At 35.2% G+C, this 23144-nt stretch overlaps 2 protein-coding genes across 2 annotated transcripts in view; one reads left to right on the plus strand and one right to left on the minus strand.

Annotated features, from left to right (window-relative positions):
• The window catches only part of TSPAN19 (tetraspanin 19), a 28691-nt gene extending 21858 nt beyond the window's left edge, over positions 1–6833 (minus strand). The window contains exon 1 of the mRNA XM_065935479.1: positions 6809–6833. The gene's annotated coding sequence lies outside the window, so the exon portion shown is untranslated. The remainder of the gene's footprint in view (positions 1–6808) is intronic.
• Positions 6834–9377: 2544 nt separating this feature from the next.
• Positions 9378–23144, plus strand: part of LRRIQ1 (leucine rich repeats and IQ motif containing 1) — a 184037-nt gene continuing 170270 nt past the window's right edge. The window contains exons 1-6 of the mRNA XM_065935480.1: positions 9378–9524; positions 11063–11174; positions 14735–14826; positions 16034–16151; positions 16905–17128; positions 21246–21320. Coding sequence (XP_065791552.1) covers positions 9378–9524; positions 11063–11174; positions 14735–14826; positions 16034–16151; positions 16905–17128; positions 21246–21320 — 768 coding nt within the window. The remainder of the gene's footprint in view (positions 9525–11062; positions 11175–14734; positions 14827–16033; positions 16152–16904; positions 17129–21245; positions 21321–23144) is intronic.

Below are 23144 nucleotides of genomic sequence, written 5' to 3' on the forward strand. Positions count from 1 at the left end.
GGTTAAGCACTGGAAATTTAGGGCAGGCAAGTGGAGAGCACAGACAATATAGAATTGGGGTCATCCATGGAGAACTGATACCTTGGGAATAAATGAAGGCGATAAGGGACTAACCATAGATTACAATAAGCTGAGGTTTGATTATAGAAAATTACATAATTAGGAATTTGGATTTTATATTTTTATGTATGTATGTATTTACTTATTTAATTTTATTTTATGGCCACACCTGTGTAGCATGTGGGATCTTATTTCCCCAACCAGGGATCAAACCCATGCTCTGTACATTGGGAGTATACAATCTCAACCACTGAAAGGCCAGGGAAATCCTTGGATTTTTTAAAAATCAGACTTTATGAAATGAGAAAACAATCATTTCCAAAATACTGTTGAATGAGACAGATGTCAAAGAGGGAGAGACTTCTGAACTCTCAAAGTCAGCTGACTTGGTTAAGGAGGATGCTCATGGTAACTTCAAAACAGTAGAGCTTTAGTCCATTTAGACCATTTTCTATTAATTGTGTATGTTTCACCACCTATGTCAGTCAAACTATTTTTTTTTCCCTTCGCTTATACTGAAGTAAAGAGCTTGTTGAATAATTTTGGACTCTGAAAGTTTTCTAAAGAGAATAGATAGAAAAGAATGTGGTTGGGAGTGATAGTAAATCACAAGATTGGATCAGAAATTTTTTAAAATTCCCCCTTTTTAGACAGTAAGTCAATTTGATCAGTTGCAGACTTATACTATTGACTGATGAAGGTTTGAAAGTTCTCTTTGCAGAATAATTTTTTTTGTTCAATTCTAAATTAGAAAAATAAAATATTGGTTTGGGGATGTGATAAAAAATTAGATTGTTTTTCTTTTGGTAGTTCTTTCTCAATAATAAATGAACCACTTCTAAAAGTAATCGCAAAGTTTGGAAAGCTTTTGTTCACAGAGGTTTGATAGTATAGAGAGGAAGATGATTAATTACTCAGACCAGCTGGTTCTTTGTTTTCTTCATTTTAGGGAAAAAAATTATGTAGATACCACATGAAGACAGAGAAACCATTGTGGTAAGATCGTGAATCCTGCTGATATTTGAAAAGTGAGAAAAGAGATTATGGCATTTGATAGTTATTTTTTTCTTTGTTTCCAGAATGGACAAAAGCCCATGATCACACTAAGCTATCATTTAGATTTGTTGCTTTTACAGTTGTGACTAAGCCCCACCCCCTGCCTGTCCCATCCATCACTTGAGACTTCACTTCCATTGTGTGCATGTTTGTTATAGGGCAGGGTGTTAGGCTACAATATTTGTTTAACCTCCCTAAGAACTCTTCAAGGTATCTGTCCTGAAAGCTGCTAATTTATGGTCTAGCAGACTTAAATGCAGATAGTAACTAACTGTGAGTGAAAGAATGAGAAGTGTGATGCAAAGTAGCAAAATGAATGCTTCACCAATAGCAACCCAGAACTGTCCCTGGCCCTGCATCTTGTAGGGAGGCAGGGAGTTTTTTGCTGTTGTGTTTCAAAAGCTGGAACTGAATCGTGCCATATTTCCCATTGCTGCTGAAACCACTCATAGAAGACACGCTGCCTATGTGCATTGTCATGCATCTGAATGTCAGTCCTTTGCTTTACATGACATAAATAAGTTGGTGGTTTTGTTTTAGTGTGGTAGAGATTTTTTTCTTGTGTTTTAGTTTTGCTTTTACAGATGATTAAGAGTCTGCCTGCTGTGTGGGAGACTCGAGTTTGATCCCTAGGTCTGGAGGAGCCCCTGCAGAAGGAAATGGCAGCCCACACCAGTATTCTTGCCTGGGAAAATCCCTTGGACAGAGGAGCCTGGCAGGCTACAGTCCATGGGGTCACTAAGAGTAGGATACAACTGAGTGACTTCACTTTACTTTAGTCCATTTGAGCTGCTATAACAAAATAGCAAAGACCAGGTAGTCAACAGAAATTTATTTCTCACAATTGTAGAAGCTGGAAGTCTGAGATTAAAGGTGCAAAGTTTCAGACTTCTTTTATCCTCATATGGCACAGGGAACTCTGTGGGATCTCTTCCACAAGATCACTAATCCCATTCATGAGGGCCCCACCCTCATAAACTAATCACATACTCTGAAAGGTCCCATCTTCCAACACCATCACATTGGGTGTAAGGATTTCAACATGTGAGTTTTGAGGGGACACAAACATTTAGACCACAGCAAACAGTTCAAGTTAAAGAGAACATCAAACCAGGTGTCTAAGCAACCAGCCAAGGAAGCCCTAAGCCATGTTTGCACAGAATGGTCAGAGATGGTCATGTGCTGATCTTTTCAGTTATAAGCCTCGCATACTAAAGAGGTTGTCAGTGAAAATGATTTGCTTACACAAAGGTACACAACTTAGTGCAGTTCCTATGTAAATATTTGTAACGTGGTAGACATATTTTATTTTGTTATAGACAAAGAATTTGCTTTTGACTTAATAAAGTACTGGTATGGTATTTCTTTGGTTCATTTCCTGATTCCTTAATAAATGGTCTAACAGCAGAGATTTTTTTAGTAGTACAAATGCTATAGGGAAGGAGAATTTACAGTAACTCACCTATTCATAAGTGTCATTTTTCATTAGTTAAATAGTACTCTAATAACTGTTTTTAAGTTCCTTCTAAGTGCCAGAAGATAGAAACATACACCTACACACACACACACACACACACACACACACACACACACACACACACACACACACACAATGAATAAATAAGACAAAACCGTTAGGGAACCAAACCTGTGGCCAACTTGAATTGTGTGTTGGGGGTTCAGAGCCTGGGAATAAGTGGAACTGGGAAGTTTCAGAAAGGAAGTGAATTTGAGGTAATCCTTGAAGAATAATTAAGAGGGTTCCAGTCAGACAAAAGGGGCTTCACCAGTGGCTCAGTGGTAAAGAATCTGGTTGCAACATAGGAGACATATGAGATAAGGGTTCAATCCCTGGGTCGGGAAGGTCCTCTGGAAAAGGGAATGGCAAACTGCTCCAGTATTCTTCTGGCCTGGAGAATCCCACGGACAGAGGAGCCTGGCAGGCTCCGTCCATGGGATTGCAATAGAGTTGGACAAGACTTAGTGACTAAACAACAACAACACCTCATAACAAAATATATACCACTTCTTGTTGGGAAAATCCCAGGGACAGAGGAACCTGGCAGGCTACAGTCCATAGAGTCACAAAGAGTCATATACACCACTGAGCGCAAAGACACATAGATACAAACAGGTTAGAAGAGGAAGTTTTCAATACAGATGGAACACTGTTCCCAGGCTTTGGAGTGAAGTGCGTGAGGGCTTGAGTAGAGTGGCGAGAGATGAAGATAAGGCTGGAGAAGTAGACCCAGTAAAGATTGTGAGGGATCATGAGTGCTTTGCTGACAATGTGCAAACAGTCATTGACTATAAATCAATTCAAGTTGAAATTATTGTTTAACTATGCAGCATTTAGCAAAAATCTATTTAATTGCACTCTTCCTAGAAATTATACCCTAAGTGCATTATGTTATTTTTCCATAACCCTTTAACCTGAGTAGGTTTTTTTCTTGGGGGGGGGGTTGTTTGTTTTTAATAACTAACTTGAAAGTATGAGTTGTAGAAACATGCACCACAAATTAATCTTCAGAAGAACTTCCAGGATTCTTCCTTTTTGCTATTAATTTGTTTGACAAGGTAAGCATTAAGAAGGAAAGAAATTCAAACAACACCTTCAAATTAGTTGTTTAAAGTCAGTTTTAGAAATTAATTGATTACTAATGGATTTGATATTCTTTAAGAAAAGCATGAATAGTTTCATAATTACAAATAAAATTTTAAGTTTAATGTGAATTGCAACAAAATATGTTAGTTCGAACATTTTAAATAAAGAGTTTGAAAGTTTGTAAATCAGCAACAAAGCTAAAAAAAGGAAAACTGTTACTTGAGTATGGTCTTTAATAATGAAAATATCCAAAATTTAATTCTAAAACCAGGAGCAGTTTATTTTGAAAATCATTTTCTTTCTTGAATGAACAGGTAATGTGTTTTTTTAATATCAAAAGTCTACTGATTTCTCACTCTGTATTGTTAATTCTTAAGTTGACACAATGCATTTTATTATTCAATTGTTACCAGGAAACATGGTCTATTTTCTTTCAAAGACTCAATGATATTGTTTGCTTTTGGCTTAGTGTATATCAGACAGCTTCTACAATTAGCTTAACTACTTCCTCTTGGAATTTAATGCTTCACTTGCAAACTTTAAACAAATGAAAAATCAGTTGTATACAATACATTTGCTTAACCAATAATAGGAACTTTATGAATTAAGTTAAATGCTATGATATAAGCTTAAAATTCAAATTTAATATTAAAACAATGTGTCACTGTCAATATTTTACAGTAAAACATATTCCAGAATATATTTTTTAAATTTCTCACCCCACACATCCATTCACTTAGAAAATTTTGATAGTCATTGCTGATTGATTTTTTTCTATTTTAAAAGAATCTGGTGTCACGGAAGGCAAACAATTTATTGGCTTTTCTTCCATACTTCCAGGCCCCACAAATCACTATTCAGGAGTAAGGTTTTGTGGAATGTACAATTTATACACGAGCAACTCAACATTCACTAGATGCATATAATAAAAAGATAACTAACAATGAAAAAACAGAAAGAGAAATTAAGGAAACAATACCATTCACCATTGCAACAAAAAGAATAAAATACTTAGGAGTATATCTACCTAAAGAAACAAAAGACCTATACATAGAAAACTATAAAACACTGATGAAAGAAATCAAAGAGGACACAAACAGTTGGAGAAACATACCGTGTTCATGGATTGGAAGAATCAATATTGTCAAAATGGCTATTCTACCCAAAGCAATCTATAGATTCAATGCAATCCCTATCAAGCTACCAACGGTATTTTTCACAGAATTAGAACAAATAATTTCACAATTTGTATGGAAATACAAAAAACCTCGAATAGCCAAAGTAATCTTGAGAAAGAAGAATGGAACTGGAGGAATCAACCTGCCTGACTTCAGACTCTACTACAAAGCCACAGTCATCAAGACAGTATGGTACTGGCACAAAGACAGAAATATAGATCAATGGAACAGAATAGAAAGCCCAGAGATAAATCCACGAACCTATGGACAGCTTATCTTTGACAAAGGAGGCAAGGATATACAATGGAAAAAAGACAATCTCTTTAACAAGTGGTGCTGGGAAAACTGGTTAACCACTTGTAAAAGAATGAAACTAGAACACTTCCTAACACCATACACAAAAATAAACTCAAAATGGATTAAAGATCTAAATGTAAGACCAGAAACTATAAAACTCCTAGAGGAGAACATAGGCAAAACACTCTCCGACATAAATCACAGCAAGATCTTCTATGACCCACCTCCCAGAATATTGGAAATAAAAGCAAAAATAAACAAATGGGACTTAATGAAAATTAAAAGCTTTTGCACAACAAAGGAAACTATAAGTAAGGTGAAAAGACAGCCCTCAGATTGGGAGAAAATAATAACAAATGAGGAAACAGACAAAGGATTAATCTCAAAAATATACAAGCAACTCCTGAAGCTCAATTCCAGAAAAATAAACGACCCAATCAAAAAATGGGCCAAAGAACTAAACAGACATTTCTCCAAAGAAGACATACAGATGGCTAACAAACACATGAAAAGATGCTCAACATCACTCATCATCAGAGAAATGCAAATCAAAACCACAATGAGGTACCATTACACGCCAGTCAGGATGGCTGCTATCCAAAAGTCTACAAGCAATAAATGCTGGAGAGGGTGTGGAGAAAAGGGAACCCTCTTACACTGTTGGTGGGAATGCAAACTAGTACAGCCACTATGGAAAACAGTGTGGAGATTTCTTAAAAAACTGGAAATAGAACTGCCATATGACCCAGCAATACCACTTCTGGGCATACACACTGAGGAATCCAGATCTGAAAGAGACACGTGCACCCCAATGTTCATCGCAGCACTGTTTATAATAGCCAGGACATGGAAGCAACCTAGATGCCCATCAGCAGATGAATGGATAAGGAAGCTGTGGTACATATACACCATGGAATATTACTCAGCCGTTAAAAAGAATTCATTTGAATCAGTTCTAATGAGATGGATGAAACTGGAGCCCATTATACAGAGTGAAGTAAGTCAGAAAGATAAAGAACATTACAGTATACTAACACATATATACGGAATTTAGATAGATGGTGGCGATAACCCTATATGCAAAACAGAAAAAGAGACACAGAAATACAGAACAGACTTTTGAACTCTGGGGGAGAACGTGAGGGTGGGATGTTTTGAAAGAACAGCATGTATATTATCTATGGTGAAACGGACCACCAGCCCAGGTGGGATACATGAGTCAGGTGCTCGGGCCTGGTGCACTGGGAGGACCCTGAGGAGTCGGGTGGGGAGGGAGGTGGGAGGGGGGATCGGGATGGGGAATACATGTAACTATATGGCTGATTCATGTCAATGTATGACAAAACCCACTGAAATGTTGTAAAGTGATTGGCCTCCAACTAATAAAATAATATTAAAAAAAAAAAAATAAATAAAAAAAAAAATAAAGTAAAGCTTTATAGTTTTAAAAAAAAAAATAAAATAAAATAAAATTAAAAAAAAAAAAAAAAAAAAAAAAAAAAAAGATAAGTAAGAGACAATTTAAGTCAGGCTACCTCTAATTGCGTAACTGTAAGCAAGTGTTGTTTCTTTATTAAATACTTTCCAAAATTAATGAAATATTAAAATCTACCTGGAATAAAATGTAAGTTCCGCACCGAACTTCTGAGATGAAGTGTTCGTTCTCGTTTGGAATAGAGATAGTTTGTCCTGCTGGGGCACCTGTAAAGCCCATCTTCCTTGTGATTGGCGGTTGCCGTGGTTACTCTTTGTTTGGAGGGCGGGCGCTGTTTTCCAACAGAGCTGGAGGATTCAGCCGCTGCTGGGTGAGCGAGCAACCCGGGTTGATGGAGCGGGAGGCGCTGCAAAACTGCAGGGGCGCAAGTGGAGCCGGGCCCCTCTCCGCCCGCCAAGGCCAGGCTTGAGGGCGAAGGGGGACCGCGCGCCCTGGGAGCGCTGAGCCAGTCTGTAGAGCGCGAGGCTCCTTTCAGTTTTGAAAATTTTTGGTAGTTCACTCAGAACTTGAAGAACTATAATTGAAGGGTGGGATTCCTTAATTTATCATTTTTGGCCGCTTTGTGTGCGTGCTCAGTCGTGTCCGACTCTCTGCGACCCCAGGGACTCTAACCCTCCAGGCTCCTCTGTCCATGGGATTTCCCAGGCAAGAATATTGGAGTGGGTTGCCATTTCCTCCTCCAGGGGATCTTCCAGACCCAGAGATGGAACCCGCATCTCTTTTGTCTCCTGCATTGACAGGCGGGTTCTTTACCAGCTGAGTCACGAAGACTCCCCACTTAAGCCACTAAGACACCCCACTAAGCTCGCTTGGCACCTTTAGCCAACTCCAGTTGATTTATTATCAACTTGAATTAGTTTACCTAGCCTCTTTGCAGTGGGATCGATCCAAGGCTACTGTATCCAATTCTGTAACCACTGGCTAGAGGTGACCATTGAGAGCTTAAATGCAGCAAGTGCGAATTGAAATGTGCTGTAAATGTAAAATACACATCAGATTTTGAAGAATTATTAATGTACAAAACAAAGTGTAAACTTTTTAGCTATGTAATAAATGCTTTTCTGTTGAGTCTATGCTGAAATAATATTTTGGATATAATGGATTGAATTAATATATATTATAAAAAATTCAACTCTCTTTACATTTTAAAAAATTGCCACTAGAAAATTTAAATCAAATATGTTGCTCAAATATGTAATTGGATAGGACTGATCTAAAGAGCCAGTAGATGCGCTGAGATGGGCATATGATGGAAATGTCCCTTTCCTTTACCCTATTTTTCTGCCTTTTTTTCTACATAAAGTTTTGTGTATCTCTGCATTCTGCCTTATAACCATTTTTAAAATCTAATTTTCCACCTAGCAAAGGTTTTTCTCCCTCTATTCATTCAAAGCTTTTGAATTGCATTTTAAGTAAGTTAGATTGTGGGGTAGCATTTTGCATTGGTTCTCGTTTTGTTTTGGATGAAGGAGGTTATGAGTAAAATTGGAAAATAAAAACTGATTAGTACAGCATTGTTCAAACTTTCTTTTTGCTTAGATGCACATTAAAACAAAAATTTGCATTCCATTTCATGTACATGTGCACACATATACATGTACTTATAATTGAAGCAAAGTTTTTTAAACAATTTTTGCTTTTAGTTTATATAGTACACTTATAGTTTCTTTTCTGACCTACCCTAGCTTTTCCTATCCTATCCCATCATTTAATCTAGATGATCAAAAACAGCTAAATTAATTTCTTAATCCATGAATGGATTACCATCTGCAGTTTGAAGTCTACTGGTTGTTCGGAAAAATTGCTGGGCAGATAATGAGCTTGCCTAAATTTGGATACCTTTGGATTGTGGGAAAAGCACTGACTTTGGATTCAGAGTCTCTGAATTAGGATCCTACTCCCATTACTTTTTAGCAGAGTGCTATGGGGAATTAACTAACCTCTTCCAACCTTAGGTTTCTCATCTATACAATGACTGTAATGACCTTTAATCTGTGAAGTTAGTCCAGAGATTATCAAGCACACAAGTGTCTACTAGTGCCTGGCTTGTCACAGGTACTTAATATACATGGAAGCTAATGGCGGTAGTTAACAATGATGATGTGAAAATATTCTGCAATATACTGCTTGACCCTATCCATTACAAGCCTAAAGATTTAAATGAATGTTGAATTTATACGTCATATATTATTCATTATTTCCTTGTTGTGGCTATCTGGTAGAATTGACAACTCTGATTTAATAAGTGCAGACTAGTCAAATGTGTCCCCATATATAGACCTAGGATGTTGTAAGTATTTTTATCTCTGAATTCTCAAGCTGTTCACAGTTATTTTGCCATTAATTATTACCATGAAAAATGAGTTTTAGTGTGAAGTTTCTTGATAAAGGAATTAAGCCAAACCCATTCCACATAACTTTTCCTTTAGCAAATTTAAAGAGAATTATCATTAGATTTGATCAGTTTGTAGTCAAACACTAAAGAAATAATGGATGAAAACAGGGAGAAAGAAATTATCTTTAATATATAGTATAGGCATAATAAGGTGTGATAAAACTTTGTTAAGCTAAAGCATTTTTACATAGAACATGTTGGATTGGTGTGGCACATTAAAGAACCTATAGTTTTTACTAGCATTTAGCCTCTTCAGTTTTCTCTAAATGGTTCTGTGTTTTATTATGAAGGATGATGGAAGGCAATGATGATGATGATGATATAAAGCTCAGAGAAGAAATAGAGGCTGAATTGGATAAAATCAGCATTTCTTCCTTGGAAAAATATGATTTTGATAGTGATTCAAAATCAGAAACCCAGAGTGATAATAGTGATACAGTAAGTTTTGTGTTGTATTTTTGAGACTTTCAACTGAAGTAAGTTTTGTTAGGAGAAATACTACTTTTCTCAGTGTGTTTTGTATACTCCTCTCAATTTTTTCCCGTTAGGGTGACCTTTAAACAATGCATATTAATAGGTATTTAAATATAAAAACTATATTGAGAAATTACCTATAATTCCATGTGTGTACATGTGCAGTTTTTCACAAAATTGAGATTTTACTATTCATATAATTAAGCATATGTATATATACATATATGTTGTTGTTTAGCTATAAGTCATGTCCAACTATTTTGTGATGCCATGGACTGCTGACTGTTCTGTCCATGGGATTTCCCAGGCAAGAATACTGGAATGGGTTGCCTTTTCCCTCTCCAGGGGATCTTCCCAAGCTAGGGATTGAACCCATGTCTCCTACATTGGCAGGTGGATTCTTTACCACCCAGCTAAGGGAAAGTGGAAGTGAAAGTCACACAGTCATGTCAGACTCTTTGTGACTCCATGGACTATACAGTCCATGAAATTCTCCAGGCCAGTGTACTGGAGTGGGTAGCCATTCCCTTCTCCAAGGGATCTTTGCAACCCAGGGATCAAACCCAGGTCTTCTGCATTCCAGGCAGATTCTCTACCAGCTGAGCCTGGGAAGACACACATATATATTAGTATCCTGCTTTTTTACTTAATCATGAGTTATGTGATTAGATATGCATAAAAATCAAAATGTATGTGAAATCTTTAGACCAAAGAAATAGTTACATTTTTTTGAAATCAAATGTATATTCATTTGTGTATTTCCTCCAGTGTTTATATACCTAGAAAATTTATTCATGGATTCATTCTTTTATATCAAAATTCTTAATCCAATGGAAACTTATTTTCAGCTATATTATAAAAAGTAAGTCTAATTAAAATTTCCCTGAAATATTTAGCAAATATCCCTGGTGTCACTTGTGGAATAATCCACCTTTTCTCAATTGACTTGTCATCTCTGCTGTATATACTTAGTTGTTATATACATATCTATCCAGAGTTATCTATTCTTTTCCATTATTCTGTTAATTTTTGCCCTATTTTGGTTTTATATTTTTTAATATAAAATGGGCCAAATTCCTTCAGTAGCTTTGATCCATCAAATCTTTTCAACTAAGCTTTTTTCCCCAAGAAAACACATTTGTCAAGTTTCTTGAAATAATTATACTTTGATTTTTAATTAGGATTGCAATAATCTATATAATATTTCAGGAAAAAATAATATTTTATTATGTCTTTTTATCCATAGCTAACTTAAGTAAGACAGAAGTTCTGAAATTATTCATCTGGGGATGAGTTCCAACAGAATCATGGATGCAATTTATAGCCATCTGAAAATGAAAAGCAAATTTTAACCAAATGTGTTTGTTTGGACTATGCTTTTTATATGAAGCTCTTTTACCTCATTCACCCATTTTAGTCAAAATTTTGGCATTTCAGAACAAATTTTGATGCGTAGTTTTAATAAATAATTTTACAGTTTCTTTTATTCTTCACATTTTTAGGATTCAGATGAGCTTCCTGAGTCGGTTCTTCACTGTATTAACATCATAAAGAATAAGAGTAAAACTGCTGAAGAGCTCATTCTTCAGGACTTGGAAGATACTGATGTTTTAAGTAAGTACAGTTTTCATCTGCTTGGTAGATAAGTTTTCTGTAAGTATGAATAATTTATAATTTAGAAAATTAAACTGCTTGAAGTTATTTCTTCTCATATACAGGTGTGTGCATTTATCTCTAATAAAATCTCTATATTATATTGGTCTGTTCAAGTCAGTTCACACATCTGTTTTAATTACTACCTTCCTTATATCTCCAATAAATACTAGTCACTAATAATTTGTTTTACTAGTCCTAATTAAAGCCAGACATTCTGTTACTTTATGTCAAAGGAACCCAAGCATGGGACTGTTTTAGAATTATCAGTTTATATGTATTTTTGGAGAAAAATATAATTTATATAAAAGCCTCACAACCTTTATTTGCCTCAACTGAGCAAATTTACATCTTACAGTTATTGTAAGAATAATAGAATGAACAAAGATTTAACCAGAAGTATAATCCTAGCTTCGATTATAATGAAAAATGGCAACAATTAAAATGTTCAAATGTGTCTAACAATATACTCTTTTAAAAAAATGAAGGACAATTTTAATAACAAAAGTTTTATGGTATACTATAAAAGTTACTATGAAATTCAGTGTCATTTATGCTTATATTGGTATAAATTATGTGGATATTCACAGATGTTTATACCAAAAATATTAGTGTGTGAAAGGATCTGTTGTAGCCATTGAGGATACAGCAGAGAACAAAACAGGCAAAGATCTTGCTCTGTTATTCTAATGTTCCCATGTTGGGAGACAGATAATAAGTAAATGCATAATATTTCAATAATGATCATCCTGTGAAGGGAGGATTTCAAGATAAGGGGATTAAAAAAAAAGATAAGGAGGTGGAGATTGAATTTTGCTGTTTTAGATATGTGAAGTCAGGGGAGGCATCTCTGAGGAAGTGGTATTTAAGTAGTGACTGAAATGAGATAGTAAGTCACATGGGATATACTGGTGAAGAAGTGAGTCATGTAACTGTCTAGAGAGCTGGTGTTCCAGAAGGAGGGAATTGTAAAGGCCACAGCTCACTCAGTGGGCTTAATGTGTTCAGAGAATAGTCAGCCTTTGTGGTTACAGTCAGGCAAAGAATGAGTCAGATATGCAGGGCTCTTATAAATCCAAAGTGTGGACATTGGATTCTGCTCTGAGTATATTCAGGTTTTTCAGAAAGGAGTGGCAGTGTGACGTATTTTGAGGCAGTCATTCTGGGAGCTGTGCAGTGAAGATGCCTTGAGGTGGCAAGAGTCTAAAGACTTACAGTAATGTGGTTAGAGATGATAGCAGTTTAAACACAAATGGTGAAAAATGGTTATATTCTAGGAAACATTTTTAAGTAGGAGGAACCAAAAATATTTATTGATGGATTGATGTGAAAGGAAAAGCAGAAACTGGCTCTGATATTTTTGTTTCGAGTACCTGTGTGAAAGAATATATAAAGACTTCTTCAGTGCGGACCCTTTAGATTTTAGCAGTGATCATTGTCAAGTTATCGTGGATTTTAGAAGTTTGCTTATTTATGTTTACTAAGGTTTTTAAAATGAAAATTTATTTTAAATATATTGGCAAGTATAGAGCCTGATTATGTAAAAATCAACAGAAATATAGAAAAATTAGTTACATGAAAGATTATAGGAACTAAAGTCATGGCAGTGTTTTAGAAAGTTATAAGATCTCATGTGTATAGCTCTAACAAATAGGTTTGATAGTCTCAATGAATAGACTAATTTTCCAAGAAAATTCAAACTATCAAAACTGCTTGAAAAATCAGAAAACATGCTTAAATCAGCAATTTGGCAAGAAGATAGAGATTTCTTCTCAAATGTCAGTAGGAACTAGGGATAATTTTGTAATTGATTTGTTCCAATTCATCAAGGAGCAGAAAATCTGCAGATTATATTTCATTTATTAAAAGCTGCACATTTTAGATACAAAACGGTGCAAGCATAGCATACACATACATAAGAGAAGCTCAAGGCTAATTTTATTTGTAAGTATGGATGTATTGATGAAAGCTGTCAGTTGTACACAAAAACTGTTTTAGCTACTTTAAGCAGTAAGGTTTGGCGGGTGTTTGTGTAAACAGTGTGTTGTTATCTTTGTATAGTTCTGCAGGTTCACTGGGCTTTGCCAGGTAGTTCTTGCTTGGATTTCTTACACATTTACAATCAGATGTTGTTTAGGGTCACAGTCATCTGAAGTCTTTACTGGGCTGGAATTCTAAGATGGCTCACTGACATGGCTTGCAATTGATGCAGTTTGTTGGCTGGGAATTTATTCGGGGCCGTCAGCTGGAGGAGGCACCTACGTGTGGTCTCTCTCTGTAGCTTGCATGGCACTTGGATTTTGAGAAAGAGTATGTCATGAATAAATTGTTAAGACACTAAGGTGGTACCTTGTGAAGCTTCATATGACATTCTCCAAAGTCATGGAACATCTTTACTACATCCTGATGGGTACACAGTGTCAGCACAGATTCTGTGCCGGAGGGGACAACACAGGGCATGCATACCAGCAAGTGTAGAAGTAACATCTTTGGGGGCTCTTAATAGTTACTACAGTAAATAACAGAATTGTTAATAGAACTGAAAAAATCAGACTTTATGTTGAATATCTAAAGTGTAGGAAGAAATACACACATGTGCACTGTGGAACTGTGCTGTAGCAGGAGCTGCTGATAAAATGAAGAAATTCAGAGATATTAATCCTCTCCTATACACTCCTATCTCCAGCCCAAAGCTCCCTCTATCATAGTCTGAGCCAGAAAAATGAAAGTATCTCTCTCTGCCTTTCTTCACACATAATATTTTTATGAAAATAAAGACTTGCACAAATGTATCAATTGGCAGAATCTAAATCATCCTCAGAAACATACCTTCAAAGGAATCTGGAGAATGTTGTTTTTTGCTTTTCAGCTTCTCACATAGGAAAACATGCTAGAGAGACTGAATGGGTATTGAAAAAGAAAATCTGTAATACTGGTCAAAATACTTGTGAATGGTCAGTTAATTCACAGAATGGTCATCTGTAAAAAATACTTTACAACTAAGGAATAAAACAAGCTAATTGAACAAGAAAAAGAAACATAATTACCTCTCCACAGATGATAAAAAGCCACTAAAATTCAACCAAACCTCACAAAATTGGGAATGAAAGTTTCTTTCATGGACATGTTAGTCATTATAATGTTTTAAATTAAGACTTTTATTAAAGCATTTTCAGTATCTTGTGCAAGATTATGTTGTTTGTGGCAGATAGACTTGAACCTTTGTTGATTTCTAGTCAAGGTGTTATTGTGATCTTAAACACAGCATTATTCTGTATACATGAAAAGTGAACGTCAGTTCTAGAATATGAAAGGTGATAAGAGTGCTCTAAAAATCTGTTGCTTTTATTTTTGAATAAAGATTACAGATTTCCTCTATTCTTGGTTCTTCAGTATTTTTCTATTGCTTTGTTCAAGACTATTCTATGATAAGGAATTTAAAGGATGATAAAATAGTTTGGGATTTTAACATGTGTCTTGCTTTAATATTTAAAAATGTTATAACTTTTTTCTCTTTATAGGCTGTGGTTATGGAGGAATTTCTAATAATCATATGCATTTAAGGACAGAATTACCAACTGAATGTAAAGGAAATCCAGAACAGTTAATAAAGGTATATGTTCTCTGAAAGTGCTCAATATTATAGTTAGAAATTTTCCTTTTCATCTCACATAGGATTTAAAGTTCACTGTCTTAAAAATTAAATTTTTAAGCTAATAATTTTTGGTTTTATTTTCTCTTCTGGCATAGAATATAAAACAGTGTAAATTACAGTCTTTAAAGTATTAGAAATGGTGATTTGAACCAGCAGTACTTGGAAATATAATGTAAATAAAACCAGCATAACTATATTGGATGGTATTTTTTACCTAAAAAAATCCAAGTAAAACAATGAAGTATACTCTAATATTGTTACCTTGCTTAAGAATGATTCAGTATGATCATTTATACTGTATGTAGTAGTATGATTCAGTGGAGTTTTTAAATACCCTGTAGAAGCTTTAAATGTAGAATGTCTTCTTTTTTTTAAGGTAAAATAAAAGCATCTGTAAAGAAGCGAGAGTAAAGGAAAGCCTAGAATTTGGGGGTAAAACTCCTGGAAATGTATTTCAGAGAAAGTCTCTTCCACAGACTCAGCATCTTGTTCATTTTTATTACTCATTTTACGTAACTCTAATTTTACCTAACTGTATTCTTGCTCTTTATGAGGTTGGCAGAATTTGAAAGTTACTTGTGTGTATGTTTCTTACTCTATTTTTTTGGTAGCACTCAGTCCCGATACATTAATTTTGAATTATATGGCTACTTCATTGAAATAGATATCCTGTATCTTTCAAGCTGGAGTATGGTAGAAGTCTAATTATGGAAAAGTATGAATCAAAATTATAACTTGTATATATTCAAGGTAAATTAGAAAAAAATCTGTTTTTAAAACATATTGAATATATTAGCAATTTGTGTATATGTGCAATTGCTGAAAAAAAAATAAAAAGGTATTAGGAGGAAAACACATATTAATAGAAATATTTGGATATGAGTGTCAAGCAGGTTAATTCTGAATATTGTAAGTAAATATTAGAAAGTAATTAGAATTCTGAAATACATAAGGAGGGTAGAATACAATTTGCTTCCCTGGGAAAAGCATTTTTCTCCACCATAAAAGAATAAGTTTAATGTGCTATAGAATTGTATTTGAGAGCAATTTGAAGCAAATAATTTTCTAGATATGTGTGTGTAAATACTTAATGCTTTATTGAAATGACAACTTTACTGTCTGTTTTGTTTTTCTTTAATCATTGGTACTTTCTTTAACCTCTTAGATGTTATCTGAAATAGAAAAAGAAGAATTTCTAAGAAGTAAAACTCATTGTGGTAGTCCCGATTTGGTTCTGGAATCTGATCTTTGTGATTTGCCAGTAGATGAACATGTTTTGCCAGGTGGATGAACATCTTTTGCTTGATGATACTTTTGATCATTTTATTGTGTTTCACTTTAATTATCTAAAAACCTTAAGCAGTTTTCTTTTGCCATTTAGAAGAAAATAGTCATGGTATTTGAAAAATGCTGTACACTTACTATGGTTATTTAATTACGTTTCATAGTTTTTTTTTTATGACTCCTAAATTAACTTTATTGTGGCTCAGCTAGTAAAGAATCTGTCTGCAATGCGGGACACCTGGGTTCAATTCCTGGGTTGGGAAGATCCCCTGGAGAAGGGAAAGGCTATCCACTCCAGTATTCTGGCCTGGAGAATTCCTTGGACTGTATAGTCCATGGGGTCGCAAAGAGTCCGACATGACAGAGCAACTTTCACTTTCAATTTAACTTTATGTAAGTATATTTGAAAATTTTCCACATGTAGAGCTGACTGCAATAGATGTACCCAGACCTGCATTTTTTAAGTGTCTCTTAGCTATGTTCCATATACATCTCTTAACTACACACATGAATGCGTGCATGTGCACACACACACAGATACACACACATAGTTTTCTGGGATAGTTTGACAAGTTATATGATTTCTTTATTGACTGCAATGGAGTTTACATGTATTTTGCACATTAGCACATTGTCGCTTTCACTTTGGTAATATATTGACATTATTTCTTTATTTTGAAATTGCTTTTAAATTTTATATTGGATCAGCTTTGACTGGTTTGATTTAAATTTTTTTCTCTTCATGAATACAGATGATGCTGATATAAACTTTGGATACTGTGAAGTGGAAGAAAGATGTCGGCAGTCCTTTGAGGCTTGGCAAGACAAACAGAAAGAACTAGAAGACCAAGAGAAAGAAACTCTCAAAGTTCAGAGGGATAGAGAAGAAAAGCAGTTTCAAGAAGAAGAAGAAAAAAGACACTGTTGGATGAAACAATTTGAAGTTGAAAAGAAGAAATTAGAGAATATTCAGAAGGTAAGTTTTCTTATTTTTATTTTTGTTTTTCATACATTTTTTTGAATCAATAACTCCTTCTGAACAGTACTGATATTTTGGATTATGGTGTGGCCCGAGCTCCATTCTATGGGTTTTAATTAGCCCTAATAATCAAAGCAGTTCACTGGGGATTAACAGTTTTAATATGGGTCCCTTGCTTATTTTCCATTAAATTCATTGTAATTTCAGGTACTGCTTTGGATTTTGAGATCCCCCAGAGTCTATAAAGTTTCAAAGACTGTCCTAAAAAAGCTGACATTTACAACATAAATTGTTGCTTTTCTATGCCCTTCTAATCATAGAAAAAGGCAACAGAATTTTCTCCATCACAGAATGTCCTTACTGTGTAGTCTGATATCTAGCAATTATGTAAAACATATTTGGTTACAGTGGATCAGGCATGCAGGTCATAGTTGTGCTGCATTCCCATAAATGAGCTAATTTCTGGGACTGGAACATTTTTGGTATAAGGGAGTTCTGTGTTGTTTTCCTTTCTGTTTTCTCCCAGCTGCTCCTCAGGTGGTCCACATCCTCAGGCCATGGTAGTGGCATCTTGAGAAACTGGTGGATTTCTGGGACTCACCTGTGGACCGTCAGGATCCTTAGACTGTATGGATAACAGGCAGGACTTACATCCGTTCTGCATTACTAAAGTTTACGTATTACTCCCAACTTACTAGTTTTGAGTCTTCTGTTAGCATGTTATCACATAGGCAGTTCAGGGTATCCTAGCCTCCCATGCTGAGTACATTGCATTTCTGAATTATGTAGAAAGTAAATACATTAAAAACAATGATAATATTGCAGAACCAGCTTGTCCATGTCTTTTACTAATATTTAAGCTACAAATCTTTAGCTTCCTTTTAGTCCATATTTTCCTTCCCACAGACTAGTTATTTTCAAAAGTCAGAAGCTTTTTTTTCCCCATTCCTGAATAGAAGTTAATATAATGTAGATTATTGGAGTAGTGTTTACTAGCTTGTGATAAAATGTATCACTGCTATTGATTGTTAGTGATATTTTTTAAAAAACGGCTGATTTTTAAATTCTTTTTTCATTGCCATTTTTATTTTGTTTTGTAACAATTTACTGACTACTTCAAGGGCAAAACTTTCAGCTATATGCTTGATGTTACAAAAGAAATTTAACTACAGGGCCTTACCCTTAAAGAATTATATAACTTAGTTTTTGAAAGCAATTTGTACTTAATCATAAATTTATGATTTAAAAATATATATGACATTAGTAGATTTAATGAGTTTCTAAATGTGTGCTTCGTTTTACCTTGGAGCTTCAAAGTTTTCCACTGGGACCATTCCATAATTTTATGATGGCTTCTAAATAGGTAATTTATATATTCAGTAATTCTCACCTGTGTCTTTGTTAGCTCCTTCCATTTTCTAAAACTGCTGTTATAAATTTCTTTCCTTAAGAGTTTTACCCAGCTCCTTCTTCCTTGTTATTAGTAAATGATCACATTTTTGCGTCAATTACGAACTTCTTTTTCTTTCTAATCCCACATCTAGTTAACATTAATCTTTGTGGTCACCTTTTTAGCTTTATTTTTTGCCTTTGTTCTTATCTCAGTAAGAGAGGCTTTTTCTACCAAAGGCCAGCTTTTCATTCTTTGCTCTATTACTCTCACTTTTTCCCTGTATGTTAAAATAGTCATGCAACTTCCTCCTTTCTTATTGCTTATACTCATGTTCAGTTTTCTCCTGTCCTGGAAACAAAAGAAAACAGAAAACTCATGAGATCACTGTTGTTTAAATATCTTTCTTTAGCTGCTCTTTAGCTTTACTTATCATAGACAGGCTTCTTAAGAAGTAGTTATTTGTGCTCAATCCATTTCCTCATCTTTCATTCAAACCTAAACCTTCTAGGTGTCTTCTACCTCCATCCCAGTGAATTAAACTGCTTTTGACAAAAAAAAAAAAATGACTTCTAAACTGACTTTGACAAAAATACAATGACTTCTAGAACCATATTCACACGTCTTAGTGAAGTCACTAGTCGTGTCCAGCTCTTTGCGACCACGTGGACTGTAGCCTATCAGGGCTCCTCCATCCATGGGATTTTCCAGGCAAGAGTACTGGAGTGGGTTGCCATTTCATTCTTCAAAGGATCTTCGCAACCCAGGGATCAAACCCAGGTCTCTTGCATTGCAGGCAGATGCTTTACTGTCTGAGCCACCAGTCAGTATTTGTTTTTGCCTCTTTTCCTTTTTATGCCAGTAAAAATCAGTTGACCATTTCATTTCCCCTTTACTTCTGTGGGACCATACTACCTTGATTGTCTTCTTACATGTTTGGCCATTTTTCCTTGGTATCTGTTTTTAGGTTAATTTTTTTCCTCCTTCTCCCTGAATGTGTCCTACCCTGGATTCCATCTTTTGTTCTTTCTTTTCTTTTTTTTTTTCTTTCTTTTCTTATTCCATGTACTTTCTCTCTTGATAGTCTCAAACACAGCGATGGCTGTTCAGAACCAAATCTACAGTTATAAAAATAAAGTGAACTGCGTAACTATTCCATACTCGGAATTTAATGGATCTAAAACTGAATACATTGTCTTTCGGAGTCGTGCTCCGCCTCTGGTATTCGTTAGTCGTTATTTTGATGAGCTATGCTCTCATCATAGACTAAGCTAAAAAGCTGAGTACCATTTTTGACTCTTCTCTCTCTTTTATGATCCTATCCTTCCAATAGTTACATTATCCACTGTCTCACCCGTATGTCTACTGCTGCCCCATCGTTCAGGATGTCCTAATGTGGAGCTTGGAGTATTTACTGTACTCTCTAACTGACCTTCCTACTTTTGGTCTTGTGTTCTGGAAACTCATGCACGGTAGTGCAGTCAGAAGGATAATTATTTTCCAGAAAATGTTATTTCCATGCTTAAATGCCATCAAAATTTCCCACAGCTCATATGAGATAGTTTCCAAAGAACTTTTCCCACTTCCTTTGATTCAGTCATCTGGCAGTTGGTGGCAGTTTCATATTTGCATTGTGTTTGCATCTCTTCTGACGCCTGTGACCGCATCTGTAGAAGGCCCTCACTGATTGTCTCATGGGCTTGTCTAATACCTACTTCACTGATCTCCTTACTGTTTCCTTCCCTTACTTTCTTATTAAATGTGGTGGTTTAGTTACTAAGTCATGTCCAACTCTTGTGCCGCCATAGATTATAGCCTGCCAGGCTCCTCTGTCCATGGGATCATCCAGGCAAGAGTACTGGAGTGAGTTGCCATTTCCTTCTCCAGGGGATCTTCCCTCCCAGGTATTGAACCGAGGTCTCCTGCATTGTAGGCATATTCTTTACTGACGGCTATCAAATGTAAACTTATAATTTTCCTAAAACTGAGTTGTAATCATTTTCCTGGTTCAAAACTTTTTAATAAATGCCTCAAATGTTTATATAATCTCTTAAAAGCCGAGTCATTTCAAAAACATCTTTTGTATGAAATTTTGATAATCCTCTAATTATTACAGCTCTTCCTACTGTAATCCTTATAGTTCTTATCTTGTGATTAACTTATTCTGCTAAATTTGAGATAATGTGTGAACATATGATAGCATTTTAGAATTACTAAAGGTAAAGTTTTTGAGGAAGGGGATTATATTTTACTGATCTTTGTTTATTTTTCAGAACCTTAACAAAATAGATGCTAATAATGAGTTAATGAAAGAAAACAATTACCCTCTGAGATGATTTTTTATGTGAATTAAATGAAATAGTATGGAGAGAAAAAAAACCCTGTAATGCAAAATCCATCTTAACATACCTTATCATTTGTAATTTTTGTATTATCCAGGAGTATTTCTAGCTAGTGCATCTTATTATGTGAGTAAATATACTCAAATTAATAAGACAGCTTTCCAAGATTACAGATATCTTCATGTGCTAATGGGAAACCTAGGTATCATTTTATGATATTTTAAGTTGGGATTAAAGTTGTTATTCTAGTACCAATAACTGGGGGCCATTGGGTGAGTTATTATCTTTAACCATTGTTTGCTAATATATGTTGTAAGAGTCATACAGAATAAACAGAATATTTTTGATATTTAAATATCATATTTCAATATTATATGTTCAGCAAGAACAGGACAAGATGAATGATGAACTTCATAAAGAGGAGAAAATATGGAAGGAGAGATTTCAACAGCACGCGGTATGTATATATTGTTTGTAAGCAGCAGAGTAGTCATTCTCCATTTGAAATTAATTACTCTGCTTGGAATGAGTATTTTAAAATAGTATTGCCTAGTTGGTATAGGATTTAATTTACTCAAGTTTTAAAAATACTTAGTCACTAGAAACTCTCCCTGAAATGAAATATCCTGACAAGGAAGCTAAACTGGTTCAATTAGTGAGCATGTCTGTGTTAAACTGTAAATGTAAAATTTCTTCCAAGGTTTGAGGAAACGTACTATTACGTTTGAGGAAACATACTATTATTTCATTATGATTGAGGATTGTTATGAAAGGTTACTGCATTTCTTTAATGCAACTAATTGAATGTGTTAAATATCCCTTTAAGTTTAGGATGACACGTTTATTAAATTTTAACTAATTTACACTGCAGTTTTTATATAAGATTATTTTAAGTAATTGCAAGTAAAAAATAGATAAAAATATTTCCTTTCTTTGTATTTTTCCAAGTCTTTTTTAAGTTTATATAAACACATTCCTAAAAAAGTAAGCATATCCTCTCCATCTCTAAATAAAAAAGTTGGTTAGGCATGTGAAGACACAGATTCAATATGAATGACAAGAAAGAAAAAAACAATAGTGACTCACAGGTAATCCAAATGTTGGAGTTAGGAGAGTCATTAAATTCCCATAATTATTATACGGTAGCAAAATAAACAGGAGATAGGAAAAGAAAATTAGAATCTTTAATGTAATACCAAGTATATATTCTTCCCCTGGAGGAGGGCTTGGCAGCTTTCTCCAGTATTATTTTCTGGAGAATTCCATGGACCAAGGAGCCTGGCAGGCCACAGTCTGCTGCTGCTGCTGCTGCTGTTAAGTCGCTTCAGTCGTGTCCGACTCTGTGCGACCCCACAGACGGCAGCCCACCAGGCTCCCCCGTCCCTGGGATTCTCCAGGCAAGAACACTGGAGTGGGTTGCCATTTCCTTCTCCAATGCATGAGAGTGAAAAGTGAAAGTGAAGTCGCTCAGTCGTGTCTGACTCTTCGTGACCCCGTGGGCTGCAGCCTACCAGGCTCCTCTGTCCACGGGATTTTCCAGGCAAGAGTACTGGAGTGGGTTGCCATTGCCTTCTTCAGGGCTACAGTCTACAGGGTCATAAAGGGTTGGACACGACTGAAGCAGCTTCGCACAACACAGGAGCACCAAGTATGTATTCTAGAGTTGAATAGTTCAGTGTAAAAAAGTAAAATTTCAGTGGATAAATTTAACGTTAGATTTTGCCAAACAGGTGAGAACATTATTGACGCTAAAGGGAAGTCAATAGAAAATGCCCAAATTGTAAGTGCAGAGAGGACAAAAATGGGAAAAACAGAAAAGAGAACAAGAAATACGTGATACATAACGAAAATATTAAAATATTATAAAATATCATTAATAGTAATTTGGAAGGAAAGGAGAGAATGGGGCAGAGCCTATGGGTAAAGAGATAATAGTTGGAAAGGTTTCAAATTGTTTTAGAGAATTCAACTTGAACATTTAAGGATGAGTAAAGATCCCCAAGTTGAATCAATCCAAAGAAAATCACACCTGGGGATTGAATAGTATAGCTATTACAGTTTGAGATAAGGAGGGAAAATCTTAAAATCAGCCAAGGAAAAAGCTCATCACCCAAAAAGGAGCAACAGTAAACGGATAGCTGATGTTCGTCCTTACATGAAATGATGGAAAGACGACAGAATAAAAACCGTAAGTGCTAGGTGGTAAGGGTTTATTTGATCATTGTTGTTGTACAGTCAGTGGCTCAGTCGTGTCCAACTCTTTGCGATCCCCTGGACTGCA

This window comes from Muntiacus reevesi, chromosome 4, assembly GCF_963930625.1.
Source record: "Muntiacus reevesi chromosome 4, mMunRee1.1, whole genome shotgun sequence".
In the NCBI taxonomy this organism is placed as follows: Eukaryota; Metazoa; Chordata; class Mammalia; order Artiodactyla; family Cervidae; genus Muntiacus; species Muntiacus reevesi.